This window comes from Crocodylus siamensis, chromosome 1 (genome assembly GCF_052110815.1).
Source record: "Crocodylus siamensis isolate JL-2025a chromosome 1, ASM5211081v1, whole genome shotgun sequence".
In the NCBI taxonomy this organism is placed as follows: domain Eukaryota; kingdom Metazoa; phylum Chordata; order Crocodylia; family Crocodylidae; genus Crocodylus; species Crocodylus siamensis.
This window is the reverse complement of record NC_143395.1, coordinates 122,590,351-122,608,873: the sequence shown is the minus strand read 5'-3', so window position 1 is coordinate 122,608,873 and position 18,523 is coordinate 122,590,351. Positions and strand designations below refer to the sequence as shown.

Genomic DNA, 18,523 nt, shown 5'->3' with positions numbered 1-18,523 from the left:
GCTTTTTTCATTGGCTAAGAGCTTCCACTTATAATATAATTATAAATAACTTAATCTGTCACAAAGTATGCAGGGCTTTCTGCAGTGATGAGTACCATAGAAATGTCTATTAAGGAAATAAATGAGAGGTTTCTCTTTTTTTTAGCAACTTTGTTTTGATTTGAGTACAGCTATCATTACATTTATTGAACAAATATTTCTTAGTGTTGCCCACATATAGTGAAGATACAAATACTCATACCTTCCATAAACCCTGCAGTGATTTAATTTAGAAAAAAAACCCATCAAGCCAAAAGCAGTACAAATTTATCTAATTAATTTTTCACAAGTAAATAGGCTTAGAGCCATAGTTGTGCTATTGCTTTTTAGAGATTAAGCCTGGATATTCTACGGCTAATGACTGGAATGTTACCACTAGTTTTCATTATGCACAGGCTGGATTTTTTTCCCCACATCAACAGCTCTTCATTTGCAATTTGCCATTAGAATGTATTCAATTATTTTGGTAACTTCGATTTTAGCACTGGCAAACAGCTGCATCCTCATTTGTTCCACCCTTATTTTTTACCCCTTTCCACAAGCTTACTAGGAAAACATACTAATTTGGAATGCATAAAAGACAATATTCACCTGTCAAATGTAACCTCATTATAAAACAGATTTTGAGAAGCAGCCTTTATCCCTATAAGTCTGACTGCTAAATTTAGGCTGATCTTTGCAATGCCCCCTTGCAAGGCCTTCATCTTTAGAGTGGAGAATAAAAGTTAACTATATTGTAGCTGGCTGTACCACTAGCATAGCTAGTCAGGTTGTGGGAATGGTCAGGACATTTACAGCTTCTTGGAAGCAGGTTTAGAGGAGTTTATATGTTACACATGTAGGAGTCAGCAGTAAGAACAGATGATGAATGTCCTCCTCTAGACTTTCCTTGATTAATTATGCCTATGTTGTATCTAAATGAACAGGATCTCCTTGGTCTCTACAGCTCTACTCACTTCTCCAGTGTTCACAAGCATAGGTGGGGTGGGGGAGTGCAGAAGAAAGAAGGAGAGGAAGATGAATGTCCATTAAGGAGTACTTATTAACAATGTCCTACTATGTGGTAAAAGCAGACTTATGAAGTATAGGCCTGCACAGTTATATGAGATGGATCCGAATTCCCTGTTCTTGTTTGCTGTACGAAAATGTGGGATGGAGGAAAAAGGAATGATAAATATATAAGCACTGCAAGGGCATGGAGTGTTATAGGAATAACACACTGCTCAAAATCCTGCATTACAGTTTTGATTAATAGTAATACTGCATCTAACTCAATTTGCAGAAAGAGCGCTTGGAAAATTTAGGGCGGTTGACTTGTGCAAGCCATCAAGCTGATGAATGTAGTAGAGGAGGGTGGGATGGGTGGAGACTAGGGAAACATAAATCTAATAAGACTTTTTGAGAATCCTAAATAATAGCACAGGCAGTTAATGCTACGAATCTAATAATAAAAATATAGAATTCAGAATATTGTCTTAATTATAGAAATAAACTGTTGCTGGGTGTTTTTATTCCACAGTTAAAGAGGGTATGTTTTATTGTGTTTATTATATTTTAATTATATATTTAGTATGCTGTGCAATGCCCCAGGCATCTCAGTGGAAGGAAAGGGAAGTTCTTTACAAACAGTATTTACTATTATTACCCTTATTTTATTAGAAGTCCATATGCCTCAGTTTTATTTTTCCATAGTCCAGTCTTCCTCAACAGCTTTTCCCTTCTTTCTCAGGATGCTAATCATGGCCACAAATGTTCATAGTGATGAACAATCCTGTTTATTAACAACAAAGATTTTTCATTTGGTTTGTGAGACCCAAAAATCACAATAGCTCATTGTAGTTACTCCAGGGATGAATTTGGCCAATATGTTAGATTTGGGTTATTATATCCATTCCTTCTCCACCTGAATGTGCTAACCATATATATTTTATACAGTAAATTGATGGAAAGCTTTGAGAAATTAGACTGCCAAATAGAGGTGGCAGGGAAAACTTCTCACCAGAAATCAGCAACAGCCACAATGGAATAAATATGAGTATTTTCCAATTATCTGATTTTCAGAGGTACTATGCACCAAAGATTTCAAAATTCTCATTCAAAAGGTGTCTAAAGCATAAGGCTGTATTGCAGTTAACTTAAAAGCACACCATTGCTAGTTATGCAAAGAAATATTTTAAAGCCAATGAGCTTCAAGAGTCAGTAGCAGCTCCACTGAGGTTAACTTCAAGTAAAAAACAGTAACTAGAATGGTAAATCAGACCTAAGGTAATTAGAATCAAGGTTTTTCCAAATAACTTTAATCCTGATGCCATTCATACCCCTGTTCTATACCTATTTAATTCCTACTTTACATATCTACATCCTGCCATATGGCCTGTTGCTGTGCCCAAGAACACCTTTACCTCATGTATTCAACATAAGTGGGCTGCAAATGTCAAATTATGACAGTCATCAAAACATAAATATGGTCCATGTAGATTATGATTTATTCAAAAACATGAAAAGCTTACATAGGAATGACATCTAACAAGCACCCAACTGGATGGACAGAAGGTATGGCTCTAGGATTAGACTTTTTGTTTTGTTCAGCTTTAAAATGGAGTTAACAAGCCTTCATGGTTTGCTGTGATTTAGACAAAAGCCTATAAGGACACACCTGTCACACTACCTGTGGCATTTAAATGTTAGGGGCATGGTGAGAACAAGAAGACAGGTTAGAAGGAGAAAAGGAATTTAAAAATTGCCAAAACTTTATACAAATCATGTACAGAACGAATGAAGCACCAAGCAACACTTCTTTTACTTTTATTTCCTTCATCACATTTTTTTCTTGTTAGATTTAACTTCTTTCTCTATGTGGGAGAAAAGAAGTAGCATCTTACATGTTTGTAACCAGCACACTTTTGGGCACTCTACAAATGATAGCACACGAAAATGAGCACTAAATGAACACTTTTACAGTTCTGAAGACAAGCACTTAAAAGGAGATGCCAGAAGTCTGTTTGTTTGCGCAGCTTTAACTTGGCCTCATTGGGTATATGAATTAAAGCATAGTATTTAATTATATGATCAAATACTTTTTTTCCACAGGAGCCCTGCCTCATCCAGTGCACAGAATGACCAGTAATCAGTTAATAAGCAGCTCTGAAATATTTTATTTTCTCCTTTTTTGTTCGATGTATGGCTCCATACTTCATTTCCTGCAGACTATTTAAATGGTGCTCTAAAGACAGACTTATTAATTTCCACTTTCTTTTTTGTAGCGGTCATCACCAGAGCATCTCAGTACTTAACACACTTTAATCATCCTCATGACACCCTTTGAGATGAAGTGTTGTTATTATCCCAGTTGCACAGACAAGTATTTGAGCATACAAAAGGATTAAAGTAAAAAGTTTCAACTCTTCTTGGACACCCAATCTAAGATATTTAGAAGCTGTTTTTTTAGAGTTCGTATCAAAGAGGAGGTCCCATTGACTTCAGTCTCTGCTGTGGATGCTTGACTCTTCTCCAAATTAAGCCCTATAGTCTCAAACAGAAGCACCCAAAAACTGAAGTGCGTGCAATGACTTATCATCTGTATAAAAAGGGGTGCACCCAGTGGGGTTTTTGCTTGGGCAGCTACGGGCTTCAGAGGGTGTCTGGGTCTCAGGGGATGGAAGCAGAGAGGCTGGAGGATCCTGATAGCTGCAGGCAGAAAAAGGATCCAGAAGGTATAGACATTGGCACCTGAGGAATTAGGATTTCCTATGGCCCTGCAGGTGCTGCCAACTCCCATGCTGAATGATAATGTAAAACCGTTACTGGCAATGGGAGGGGCAGATGACAGGCTGTGGGACACCTCCTTCAAGACACCCAGCCTCTGCCTCTTCTTCCTCTGTTCATTTCCCCTCTCTGTACAGCTGGAGCCTGCAGCTACCAGGACCCTCGAGCCCCCTGTATTTATTCCAGTGCTCCCTGCCTCCATTTTACCCTTTAGTCAGCGCCTGGGGCTTGTGTTCCCTTGTCCACCGCTGGTTATGCTGCTCTATACAAAGTTTGGTTTAAGTGATTTACATGACATGGTGTAAATAAGAGTGACAGAGAAGGGGAAAGAATTCAAATAATCCAGCATTCAGCTGTCTTAACCTCCTTTCTTTTCATATAACCAAAACTTTCCTTTACTGATTCATCTGATTCATCTTCAAAACAGGCAGCCTGTGTACTGAATATAACTGATACTGAATGTAACTGAGTGTGGTGGCCTTGCCTTACTACCCATTTCTACACATCTGAGTGTCTCTGCAATTATAAGTTATCAATGTTTTTTGTTCGAAGAAAAGCAGAATTAGGTACTATAAGCCAGTATTGAGATGTACTGGCAGAGTTAGAAGGAAAGGTGTGTGTATTGCATTAATGCTTAAATCACTATATTCACTCACATAAAAGAAGAATAAAAAGGACATGTTTTAAAAGCTTCAAAGAAACTCTAAAGAAACTAGACAGGACCATGTTTAAATTTACACTGGAGTACAGTGGCTTCTATAAGATTAACCACTTAACTTGATACAAATAGTTTAAGATCTTTATATATAGAAACCTTGTTGAAAGCTTGTGTCTTGCTGAATCTCCTTGCTTTTCCGTGACAGGTTTATTTCTATTGGATTTGCCGAGATCCATCTGCCTTTGAGTGGTTTGCTGATCTCCTGTTCTTGTTGGAAACACAAATGGCTGAGAAAAGAAAAACCCATGTTCTAAGTTATCACATATTTCTTACTGGCTGGGACGAAAGTCAGGTAATAATAATATAACTCTGTGTTTGAGTTAATATACCTTACTTTTCCAGTATGGCAGCATATTGAATGAAAAAGCTGAATGAATGATGAATGACTCAAAAAGACAAAGAATTGTATAGGTAGAAGCACTAAGGTGCTCTTTTCTATTGCAGTTTTAGGCAGATGGGAAGGTAGAAATTGACATAGTGGATAAAATTAGTTTTCCATCTAGTCCAGTATCTTGTAGGTTATCTTGCTGGTTGCTTTAGAGGAAGGTGAGGAAAACCTTGTAGGAAACTGCTATGGGCCAGCTTATCCACATGTAAAATTTGTTGTGGCCCTTCATTAAGGTAGTTAAAGAATGAGGTTTGACATCACTTCCCAAGCTGTTCATGGTTTTAAAACCTTACTGTTATACCTTTGTTATTCACGTGTGCAATACTCTTTCTGAAGCTTGCTCAGCTCTTAGCTGCAGCAGTAGCTTGTAGCAATGAGTTCCACAGGCTAATTCACATGTGAAATGTAATTGATTCTGTTTTAATTTGCTCCCCTCCACCCCGCTGCCCCACAGTTTCATTTAAAGGTCCCCACTCAGGGATACATATTTTCTAGAATGAGGAGTCTCCCTTAGCTTCTTTATTTTAATCCAAATGAGACATCCTTCTGTGTGTTTTACTAACTGGTCATTTGGGTCATGTGGGATACAAATAAGAGTGGATTGCATTCTGTGGCAGCTCTGCAGGAAAATCCCTCTTGTTTTTTCTTTTTTTTTTTTTTTTTGCTGTTTCTATTTAATGGAAGGACTCTATTGCAGGAAAAGAAAAGAGATGAATCACCAACCTGGGCACACAACTGAATGTGTACCCACATGGGAAGCAAAATTAGTTTCAATGGGAGCAATTCAGTCCAGGGCTGCTCCTGCCCTGCTGTGCCTCCTTTAGCAGCCAGGGGGAGCTCCAGGGTGCCTGGTGGCCATGTGCGTATACACGCACATGGCACCCCCTGCCCTCCTACTGCTCCCCACAGCCCCTCACAGGCTGGAACTTTGCCAGCCTGGAGAGAGGTTTTCGCAAAAGTGCAAAACCTGCATATTTCTACAATAAAATTTGAAATTCATGTTTTTCTTGGGTAAAGGGAGAAATCCACATTTTCCATAAAAACCCAGATCCCTCGATATCAGAAATACTCAGATGACAGTCAGCTTTACATCTCCCTGACAAAACAAAACCAGAACGTAATTTTAGATTAAAATTCAGGAGGAAACTCATACAGAACAGTAGGACAATGAGACAAGCTGCCTAGGGAAGTTTTGAAGTCTCCACTGGAGGCTTTCAAGCAGAGGTTGGATAGGTATCTGTCTGGAATGGTTTAGGAACACCAAATCCTATAGTTATGCAGGGAATTTAACTAGATGGTCCTCCATATCTTTTCCAACAGTTGAAATCTATGATTGTCTCCAAGCTACCTTACCATCTGCCCAGGTCAGAATTTGAAAGAAGAACAGTTAGATAAAATTAAACCCAGGCAAGACAGAGGTGATCTTAATAAGAAGAAATAAGCCTTTTGGAGAATTTGCTTCCTGCAAACCACCACCCCCATTTCACATTGTTATATTCATGAATTTGAGGTCATTGCAAATTCCTCACTGTTACTGGATGACCAAACAGAAATGTTGGCAAAAAAGCTCCCTTCTAGCTGCAGCTGGCCAAGAAACTATACTGCAGCCAATAAAACCCAGACTTAGCAATGCATTGGAGACCTCTGGACTGCATTACTGCACTTAGGAATGAAGCCAAACAGCCTGAAGAGTTCCATTAAATGAAATATGCAGCAAATCATCTGCTCAGCACCATAGCATGCCATGAACAAATCATCTAAATCTATATCAGTTCCCCATTGAACAAAGAACCCCATTCAAATTCTTACTTATGATACTCAATGTCCCTTATGGTCCTGGCACAAAGAATGAATCTTTCCTTATAATCATAACCTCTTATGGGAGTTATGTTCCACTGGAACAATTATGCTGTCAAGCAGTAAGTGAAGACTCATGTGCCCTAGAGATGAAATTTTCCTGGAGAATGGGTCCAAACCATGGAATACAATCTTGCAAGAGGTAATAATAATAACCATGAGACATGCCATGTTCAGCTGCAAAATGCATTTCTTGACGTAGCTTTCCTTCAGTAATTTCTGGACAGCAGTAATAATGATAGTAGTCTATAATATAAAATAACCATATTACTCCTACCCATACAGGAAAGAAAATGGAGAGAAGCTGTGGTTTTGTTTTTAAATACTTGTGAGGTACTCAGCTATAATGGTAATGGGTGTAATGTAAAATGTGCGTCAATCCGCACAGTTAGGGTATATCTGTGTCACATTTCTACATGGTAGAGGAGAGATGCATAATCTAGCTCTAAGCGAGTTAACCTGGGTATTGGAATAGTCCTCTGGGTACAATAACATGGTCCTCTGCCTGGGCTAATATGCCCTCCTAGAAACCAGCAGAATAACACTGATCATAGCTTTTCTCTTGCACAGCTTGCATATAATCTTCTTTATTAATCCATGAACAACAGAAACTTCCAAGAACAAATAAAATGGGTACGGTACTCAGACAGTCCATCACCTGTATATATTTAATATTTATTTTAAAATTACTACTACATATCTACTTTTGTTTAACTTTCCCAAGTTATTTTCTTTCAACATTAAAATGATTAACTCTCCCCTGCCCTACCTTCCAATTCACTATCTGTCATGAATGAAATCCATAGTAAACTTTTACCCAGGACCCCACATCCTGGTGTTAGAAGTAACTATGGCACTTTAGCCCAGTCTTCAAGTATTTAGGCACTTAATTACAGTAAAAGCTGTGTTATCTGGCACTTTACCATCTGGAATGCTCTATTAACTGGCATCTGTCCCACTGTGGCACTTGCAGTTTCGCCACCACGAGCCAAGTCCCACTTCTTCCTCATGGACCACAGCCGGGGCAAAGCAGCCTGTGGAGGGCCCCCTCTTCCTGTCCCCCAGCACACTGATGCCAGGGAATAAAAGTCCTGGCACACTGGGCATGGCAGGAGCGGTGGCAGCCCAAACAGACAAAGACACCTCCAATCCGTCAGGCTGGAGATGAGTGTAACTCTCTGATATTTGATTAACTGGCACCCCCCATTCCCCATGGATGCCGGGTAACAGAGCTTTTACTGTACTTTTAGTTTCAATGGGAGGTAGGCATCTAAAGGATCTGGACCCAGCCATTTCAGGATCTCATCCTAGGACACTTTAGAAAATGGAAGGTTTTCTAAGGTATGTATACACTCTTAAAAATGTAGCTCTCAGTCTGTTTTAGGTGCTGGAGTGCTGCTGTCTGATAATTATAATAATTTTACCCTCACTAGTATTTCTATCCTTCATTCAGAGACAGTATTATTGCTTTACCTCTTACTCAGAGTATACATTGTTGATTCTAAAATGATTATCTCGCTGGAAAATTTATTTTAGGCTACTCATATAGCCCTACATTATGATGAAAAGATGGATGTAATTACTGGTCTGAGACAGAAGACCTTCTATGGAAGGCCAAACTGGGACACTGAGTTCAGGCAAATAGCAGAAAATCATCCTAGGTAAGACAGGTTAGCTTTTAACTTTATTATGTAACTCATTCTCAGCATAAGCAGTGGGAGGGGGAGGGCAAGCCTTTTTAAATGACCCTTTTAAAATAATTTAGTTTTTTGCTGTGTAGAAAGAAGATTTATGCTTAATGAAGCTTTTAATGAAGAAATCTCGGAAAGAGAATGCCAATAAAATCTAATTTTTGGACAAGAAAATCTAATATTTAGAAGTATTTCAATATCCTGGCCTTTGTCCAGATATAATTGAAACACACAATCCAATTACTGTTCTGCACAAAGGACAAAGTAACATTAATTTCCCTTGAAGATGGTTATTAAAGAGATAAACTGTGATTTTTTTTCTTATGATGTCAAGGATATGTTTGTTCCCCTAACGTATTTGGCTACTGTTGCAAAACTATGCTGTTCTGTTATTAGTTCATCTCTGCTGGCAAAGACAGTTCATTTGAACTTGGTGGATTTGCTAGTGGTCTGAAAAAAAACTCCTTTGTTCCTGGAAGCCTTTGAAGCAAGAATTTGAAATATTTTTGTATTCATCACTAGAAAATTGTGGAATCTTTGTGATTCTTTATTATTTCCAAAGGTTTTTACCTGTTAATGCAAAATAAAGGCTTTGCACTTGGGAGAAAGAGTTAATAAAAAGAGGAGGGAGAAAACAGTTTTTAAAGGATAAAAAAATAAAACCTGGAAGGGAAACAGATCAAAGAGAAAAGAGTAAGCTATAGAAGCACCATAAAATTGCAAAAATAACAGTAATAGGGAAACCTTGTGATAGAGGTCAAAATAAGCACAAATCAGGACATAAAAAGGCAGATTAAAAATAATCAAAAAAGTGAGACTTAGAAAATATGAGCTTTATTTTTTTTAAGTAATGCTACTACAAAATTCTATCTTTAAAAAGCAGATTTGCAGTCAAAACTATTAATTAGTAATTTTCACACTATAGCCCTGAATCTTCAAGAAAAGATATTATCTGTTCTAATTTCCACAGACAGAACAAAAGATGATGCAGAGAAGTGTTTCTGATCTCTGTCCTAGGTGTTTTAGTACTCTAAAATCCTAGGGTGGAAGTTGTGAGAGCTCCCATTTGCTTATGAACCTAGATTCCAATGTTTAAAGTCAATTTCAAACCTTTCAGAAGAAAAAAATGAACAAGATAAGCATTTTCTATGCAATAAGGGGCAAAATTCTATGCAGTAAGGAGCTCTATATTATCACACATGGTTCAAGGCAAAAAAACTACTGTTATTGGTAGTGGGGAGAGACAGTCAAATTTCATGAACTAACCAGAGTCTATCACCCTGGCAGAGTACTGAGTCTAGGCCCATAAGTTGTCTTTCCCTAAAAGGTGCACAGAATCTCTTGGCAGGCGGTATGAGTAGTAACATATCTATAACACCAGGAATTTACCACATTGGCTAATGTCTGTTGCATAGTGCAATGCAAAAAACTGCCATCTGGAAACTAAGGGCCAAATCCTATTTCACCTTTTAGTCTTGCTACTTACACACTCAAATACAGCTACATAAAAGGCATTTTTGCACTTAAGTAGAAGTTGGGGGGGGAGGGTTTCCACCTCCACTTGCACTTCTGAGCACACTCAGAAATCTTCAGTGTGGCTGTACATTGTGCATGGTAATCGTAGTCTGCCTGACAATGTCAGTCCTTGAATGTATGAAAAAAGTATGACCAACATCTGTTTGATGCTGGAAGATATGGAATCTGGCTTTTTCAACTTTTACTCCAATGGCCTAGTGGTTAGGACACTTGCCCAGGGTGGAAGAGGGAAGTTTGAGCCTACCTATCCCACTCCACTCTGAACAGACGTGATCTGACCATTACATCACAAATCTGGCATTGCCCACAACATTCTTCTCACAACGGTTGTGTGCTGTGCAGCCAGGAGGGGAATATGTGGGGACAAGTGGGCAGCAGGGCTGAGGGATTGTAGCTTAGTGAAATGAGCATGGCCCTAGAATGGAGAGGGTCCTGGGTCCCGTCCCATCCTCTTCTTGTCTTGCAACGTTTGTTTGGGTTTTTTGTAATAGTCATTAGATAAAATGGATCAACAGCAGCAGGATACCGTTGTGGGCAGGATTTCATAGCTTTCATAGACATCAGGGCTGGAAGGGACCTCAGGAGATCACTGAGTCCAGCCCCCTGCCCAAAGGGTAGGAAGTCAGCTGTGGTCATAGGATCCCAGCAAGATAAGCATCCAATTTACTCTTGAAGAGCCTCAATGTAGGTGCTTGAACCACCTCCGCTGGCAGACTGTTCCAGACCTTGGGGGCTCGGACAGTAAAGAAATTCTTCCTTATGTCCAGCCTGAAACGGTCTTGCAGGAGTTTGTGACCGTTCGACCTCGTCATCCCTTGGGGTGCTCTGGTGAACAAATGTTCCCCCAGATCCTGGTGGTCACCCCTGATAAACTTATAGGTGGGCATCAGATCACCCCTGAGCCTGCGCTTTTCCAAACTAAAGAACCCACATTTTGTCTTTGCAGATTCAGTTTCCTGGTGGTACAAACGCTAAAAATGTAACACCAACCGGAGCACAGCTAGTAAGGGCACATGTTTAAAAATGGCTATCTGCAGTATCTTACTTTGCAGAAGGAACCAGTTTTCAGTAATTTGCAATATTTTTACTGAGAGAATTGTTTGCAAACTTGTTTCTGTAAAGACTACATATATGTAAAATTTCAAAATTCAAATGTAAAAATTAAAAATTATGTCTGTGAAAAGATGTGTATTTTTTATCTGCCTAGAACTAAAAATAATTGCTGGGATTTCATGCTTTAAAAAAAATCCTCCAGCTGGAGACAAAGCATGGAAAATTTAAACTCAAAGGGTGTTTTTCCATTTTTTAAAGCTATGAGATGTGAAAACAGAGAATTATCATTGAAAGTATTTTACAAGCTCAGGTGTAGATATGTAATAAACATGAAACACATATGTCCAAATAAGATACAATAAAAACTAAGGAATTAGAAATATAGTTCTAAGATAATAATTTAGTGAAATTAACATGGGGAAACCCATTCAAACTGTAATTTTCGGAAAGCTGTACTGTAAGATGTAAACACAGCTGAGGATTGCCAAAAGATGTATTTTATCTCTTTGTTCTGATGTCTCTTCTTGTTGCAGCAATAGTATCGGTGTATTCTTCTGTGGACCCAAAACTCTCTCCAAGAGCCTTCAAAAAATGTGCAACTCATACTCATCTGTTGATCCAAGGGGTGTTCATTTTCACTACAATAATGAAAGTTTCTAGACTGTTTTTTCAATTCTATAACTGATATTAGTATACAATGTGTTTTGTTTTTCTTTTTCATATTCCCCCTCATGCTGATTTCAGGCCAGATCTTTAAATGGTCTAATTTAAACTATTTGCTCTGACTTCAAGGAAACTATGATAATTTGCATCAGCTAAAAATTTGGAGCTTTATGCCTAGTCTTTCTTTTAGGGACTTTCTATGGCTAAGTACAGACAGTCAAAAAGCACAAGGTTGAATCGATTCAATCGTCGCAGGTTAGTCTGAGCTGCATAGATTGAATCAATAAGCAAGTGAACAGACATTCACTTTTAATTCTGGAAATGCAGCCACATGCCTGCAGTGGCCCAGGCCAGAAGCCGGGACATGCTAGAGCATGCCTCCCTGCTTGGCTGGAGCAGATAGCTTGGGACTAGATTAGCCCACCCACCCTGCAAGGGAGGAGGGGGTTTGCAGGGGAAGTGCAAAGTATCCTGGGATGCTGGGGTACTGTGGGTTAAATTCAATGTGGAGGGGATCTGGGAAAAATGTTAAATAAACTGATTTAAACTAAAACAGTTAAGTCTGATACTACATCCATCCAGGTTGATCTTATACTAGTTTCAGCCATTTTGAAAGCAGTTAATATGTACTGAACTTCTGTTGTGTTACAGACTGGAACCAGTTTTCAATCACTTATACCAGTTTATGTGTTATTTCTGTCCCTAGCACATCTCATCATGCCTTATTGCCAGTGTATAAAATCATAGAATCAGAGAACTGGAAGGGACCTGTACAGTCATCAAGTCTGGCTCCGTGCCATGGGCAGGAAGTATTGAGCTCAGATGAGCTTGGCAAGGTGCCTGCCCAGCCTCATCTTGAACACCTCCAAGGAGGGCGACTGCACCACCTCTGCTGGAAGCGTGTTCCAGATTCTAGCGACCCTTACAGAGAAGTGTTTCCTTATATCCAAGCTGAATTTACCTTCTGTTAGTTTATGCCCATTGGTCCTCATCCTCCTTTGTGGTGCCCTCCTGAATAGTTGTTCTCTTAATTCTTGATGCTCCCCCCTGAGGTACTTGTAGGCAGCTATCCAGTCACCTCTCAGCCTTCTCTTCCGTAGGCTGAACAGGCCTGGTTCCCAGAGTCTCTCCTTATAGGCGCTACCCTCCATGCCCTTAAACAGGTGGCCCTTCTTTGTACCCTCTTGAGCATATCCATGTCCTTCTTGAAGTGTGGTGCCCAGAACTGGGCACAGTACTACAGCTGAGGCCTCACCAACGCTGAATAGAGAGGAAGGAGTACCTCCCTTGATCTATTGGCCACACAGTGACTGATGGATGCCAGAGTTTTATTGGCCCTTTTGGCAGCTTCATCCCACTTTTGGGTCCTTTCATCTTCCAGTCAATTGTGACCCCCAGGTCTTGTTCAGATCTTGTGCCAGCCAGTGGACCACCACCCATTTTTTTAGTTGTGGTGAGGGTTTTTCCTACCCAGGTGAAGGACCTTGCACTTCTACCTGTTAAACCTCATCTGATTTCATTCCACCCATAGATCCAAGGTACTCCTGGTACTCCTATCCTCTGATATGCCTGCATTTCCCCATAGCTTGGTATCATCTGCGAACTTAATCACTGCACTTTCTACCCCTTCATCTAAATTGTTAATGAATATAATCGAATAGCATGAGTCCAAGCACTAATCCCTGGGGGACCTCACTGGAGATTCCATATTTTTGTGGAATAACTTTGTAACATATAGTTTATCATTCCATTAACTGGTTGAATGTGTAGCTGGGTCACAACTTAAAGTGTGATTAACCAGTGTAATCATACTTAAGTGTAATGTGCAGAGGGGCCTTAGAGGTTGCTGCATGTGATTCTCCATTGTCCTGATCTGCTGTGGGGCATAATTATTTATACCACAGCAAAGTGAATATGAAACACTTCTAAACCAAAAAGGTAGCACAGCTGATTAGAACAGGACTTTAGAATAGTATCTTCTGATTGTGCTTGAACAAGCTAGATTGGAGGTTACGAATATTTTCTGAAGACCTGGTGGTTTATGTTCAGTTAGTCAAAAACCTTTCCTTCCAGAAATGAATTTCCTTTCATTGCTTGGTGGAAGCTGGTATAATATTCTCAAGGCTAATATATTAAATATACTTCAGAAATTTTTTTGCTCAGTGAATGGATCTCTTGAAGCAGAGCTACATGACAGTGTGGGAGGAAATATAGCCACAGAGGTGGTGTCAGGTATTTTTTTAAAAGTCACAATGCCTCTTTGGTGCTAGATAATGGAGAGAACTACTGCAGCCTGGGTTTTCAAGGGCACAGCAATTCAACCCCCAATTCAGCCACTGCTTTTGTTACCAACTACTGAGGGACAGAGAAGAATGTATTTGTCTTCCACTTTGGTGCTGCTACAGTCAAGCCAAGGCTAATGGAGTTGGAAGTATATGCCAACCACAGGTAAAACATAAATATTGCTCTTTAGTACAAGTGCTTTTAATACATATACATTTTTAACAAGCTGTAGTTCATGTTTGTATTTCTTGATTTAAATGTATCATATAACTGGACCCAGCTTTTCCCCTAGACTACAGGCCAAATCCTTTGGATCAGCTGTTTAACTTTTGGCAGACAGCCCTCAAAATTAAGGGTGTATGTAAAGCTGAAAGTCATCATTTTGGTTTTGCTACCCCCATGCTAGCAGGCATCAGGCCAGTGCCAGGACACAACTTACAGCAGTTTTAGAGCTACTGTATATGATGCTGGCTGACAAAAGTTTCAAGGGGCCATTCCAGCAGTCACTGAGCACTGGAGCATAGAGCATAGTATACCTGTGGCAGCGACTCCTAACATAGTAAGATGAGTTATCTAAACCTACCTATCCTCCCTGGTGATTCCTTCATTGTTGGGGAGAATGCCCTAATTGAAGAATCCAGACAAACTTAGAGCATCCTTACCTGGCATCAGCATGTTGTCCCTTTTCTTTCTATCCTTCTTTCTTTTTATTTCTTTGTTTCCTGTGTGGGGTCGTACTTGCTGTTTCTTTCCCATGCGGGGCTGGGGCCAGGGCCGGGGCTGGGGCCAGATGGTGCCATGTTTCTGAGCCTGGCCCTACTCTGCAATAAGATTCCTGGGACCCAATGGATTGGGAAGTACAGGCAGCTGAGGAAGGTGACTCTGGGCATGAAGACGAGGATGACTAGGAGACTGGAAATCAAAGCAGAGAACAAATATTGGTTGAGTTGCTCGTATCTGACAGCCAAGGAAGAGCATAAGCATAACACTGAGCGGCAACAGGCATGATGGGAGGTCGTGAAAAGCCGGATCATCTCCAACTTCCCCCCCACACAAATATCTTGGGGATCGGTTGAATCATTTAACTGTGTCCAAATAATGGACAGCAACTTGAGTGATGCAGCCTGCTTTGTAGGAGTGTGCTTACACTGCCCTACCGTCGGGTCTGGGACGTTTTGTACCTGTCCGAAAACTGAAGACAAAGATGTGAAAGACCTGAAATATCTTGTTAAGAGTTACTGAAATTAAAACAGATTCCTTCTTCTTTCTGCTGGAAGAGGACATTTTCTACACCTTCCTCGACTGCCCCCGACTGCAGCTGCTCTTTGTCGCCTGCAGGGCGCTGCTTCGGGCGCTGGGCCGGGACTTCTCCGAGGAAACTTACACCCACTCCTTCCTGTACTGGGCAGCTGAATGGGCTGCAGTCAGCCTGGCCCACTTCCTGGTGGGCCAGGCCAAGATGGCCACCCTGAGGAGCCAGCGAAACTGCCGGGATGCACTGTTCTCTCTCTTGAATTTGAGCATGCAGTCCTCCAGCAGACAGTGTCAGCTTTGAGGAATGCTGGGCCGTCAATGGGGCACTGTGCCGAGTTGAGGCGGGACGCCTGCTCCTTGCCCTGTGACACCACCAGCTGCACCCAGGGAGTTGAGACCTTGGGCTTTGTCCAGCTGGGCTGACCCCTGATGTCCTGAGGCACTCCTGGGTGTCCCCCCGGCAAGATATGTATATATGTAAATACTTCTTTTGTTCTTTGTGTTTTGTTGTTTTTCTTTGTCTAAAGTTTGCGGGCAGGCCTTGCAGGCCATGAGCCCAGGCCTTGACCTCGAGGCCCAGGTCCTTGGGCCGAACTGTACATAATTTCTCCTGCCCACCATTTGTCACCCTTCCCGGAATAAATGTCTCTTAAAAGTCAAAGTGTTTCTTTCTTTCTTTCTTTCTTTCTATATCCACTGCTTTCCTTCCTCTCATGTAGCACTATCCTCCTTGCATTTTCATTATTAGTGGTGCAACACCCTTTTTCTTTCCAGCTCCTCCTTGCTAGAACAGTCCTTTTTCTCACTGCTCTACTCCACCCATTTTCAAATCCCATCTGAATGTGTCCTTTTTTGTTCCTTTCTTGGACTGCTTCATTTTTCTCACACTCCCTCAGGTATTATTTGTATTTAGTTTTTGTGGCTGTAACAATTTGTCAAGCATTTGGGGGACAGAGTATCTTTATCATTCAAGTCTGAAATTAAAAACATGAAAACCTCACAGCATTGACAAAAGCTAGTAGAAGGGAGCAAAAAAAAGGAAGGAGCTGGTCATACTAAAGCAAAGTAAAACAAAAGTAGCAACCCCCACCACTCAGACAAAAGCAAAACTGTACTGGATGTGTCCTGAGGTGCAAAACACAGTTCAGACGGACCATATAATACATTTAGCCAACTATACAATACAAATATGAGATAGAAAACACCCTGTGTGTATCAGCTGTTGAATAAGATTAATTACAACATTATGTATGTACACACCCATGGGAAAAGTCACTAGAGGGGACAAAACAATACAGAGAAACAAACATCTAAGGATTTTATAAATACTCTGTTTGGGGACAGAGTTTGTATGAACTAAGCCTGCTTTACAAGATACAGTTGTATTATTAGTGAGTTTAAGATGATGCATCTTTGTTTTAAAATTACCCAAGTTTTTTTTAAATGTCTGCCTATGTGAAATGATTAATGTGATGCATACAATGTAGTAGTAGACTGAGTGGAGAATTAGAGTCTCTGCCAGTTCACCTAGAGGCATTTATCTTTTATTTTTTTCCCTGGTGCCTGTGCTGAGCCTCAGGGTAAGCTGACACAATTTTTTAAAAATATAAATTAAGCTTCCTTTTTTGTGTATGTTGAAAATCATGAAGGAAATGAAGAATGTGTGTAGGCACCAGTACCAGCTGCCATTGCTTGAAAGAGAAAGGTGACAATTTCCTGCAGATTCTGAATGATTGTTTTAATGGGGTTGGATCGGAGGTAACAAGCACAAAGATATTGCAGTGCCAGAAAAGCAGGATCTGTTCTCCCCTAGCTTCATGCAACAAGATGTAACATTTAGCTTCTGGCCCAACATGGCATCTCTTCACTGCTTTGATTTATTCCCACTTTTGCAAATCACTGTGGTATGCTACAGGAGATGCATTTAGAGCCCTTGTTATAGTTCATTGAGTAGCATTGCTGTTATCACCACCAGAGGAGAATTTCACTTGTATCAGGGCTGAGTGACCTAGAATAAAAGGAAAATAATAATAAAAATAAAATGTGGAGGTTTGTTAGACTAGGATGAAGCTGCATTTAGGTTGAATGAAAATCCCTTTATTACAAATATAATCTAAATCAAAATGGAAAATAAGAAGATTTGGCTTTCTGCCTTGTTTTGAGTAGCAGTGAGCATGCAGCAGCTATGATAATATGAGTGCATATGTAATGACTCTATTATTGCATTTATATATAGAAACATCATTTTCTGTCAGGGAAAATGAAAGATATCTTCATGGACTTGTCCATTTAGCTGCTTCAGCAGGAAGCATTTGGCATTGTAGCAAAAAAATGTTAGTAAATAAAAGATAGTCAAAAGAGTACAGCCTCATTGCGCACTGAGCAAATGTGGCAGAGAACTAATCACAGTCCAGTAGCCTGAATCTACAGATTAATTATAATAAAATAACTTTGCCATCCAGAACACTGTGAGAATGTAAATTGTGTACTTCTGCTCACTAACAAGTATGGTTTAGGATACATTGTTTGATATGCTTTTGGATTTTTCTTCCATGCGAAGGGAACAGTGGACTGTATAACTAAAGTTGCCCTATTTTACATCAAACAATAAAATGGGGACTGAAATATTTATCATTCTCCATCATATATACAATATAGAATCATGAAAACTACCCTGCTTCCTCCTTTATGGAGTACTCTATTTGGGTAATACCAAATACTGAAAACTAGAAAAAAGTATGATGACTTTGAAAGGGTTGGCTAGGGCAGATGCAAGGAGAAGTTATAGAAGCTGATCCACACAGCTCCCCTGGATAGGAGATAGTTTAAATCATGGTTGACAACCTACATCCCACAGAATCATTGAATCCAACCCATGGACATGGGGCTTCAATGGCATTTGGTTGTGGGAGGCAGGGCACCTTCTGCAAGCACTGCTGTATCATGCCAAAAATCAGATGCAAATATGAGAAGTATATAAAGTGAGGAGAGAGGTGAAACAGCAATGGTGTAGGACAGGGGATTCAAAATCCCTTGGTAATAGGAAATTGGGACATGGATGGTCTTGCCTGGTGGTCAAACCAAGAATAGGTGCAGTCCTATTGGCTCTCCAGGGAGTAGAGGATACAGAGGGGTCTGGTGTCAGAACTGGAATCAGGAGCTGTAGCTAAAGTCAAAACAGGCTGGGATTAGAAGCTGGAGCTGGAGAAGGGTAAGCCGAGGGCTAACCAGAATCAGAAGCCAAAGGCTAGAGTTGAAGGTTGAACCAGAATCCGG

At 40.3% G+C, this 18,523-nt stretch overlaps 1 protein-coding gene and 1 pseudogene across 1 annotated transcript in view; both read left to right on the top strand.

Annotated features, from left to right (window-relative positions):
* NOX3 (NADPH oxidase 3) overlaps positions 1-11,770 on the top strand; it is a 58,433-nt gene extending 46,663 nt beyond the window's left edge. Inside the window, exons 11-13 of the mRNA XM_090031474.1 lie at positions 4,668-4,814; positions 8,304-8,428; positions 11,581-11,770. Coding sequence (XP_089887600.1) covers positions 4,668-4,814; positions 8,304-8,428; positions 11,581-11,707 — 399 coding nt within the window. The 3' untranslated portion in view covers positions 11,708-11,770. The remainder of the gene's footprint in view (positions 1-4,667; positions 4,815-8,303; positions 8,429-11,580) is intronic.
* A 3,021-nt stretch (positions 11,771-14,791) lies between these two features.
* On the top strand, positions 14,792-15,107 carry LOC149873275 (large ribosomal subunit protein mL63-like; annotated as a pseudogene).
* Positions 15,108-18,523: the final 3,416 nt, after the last annotated feature.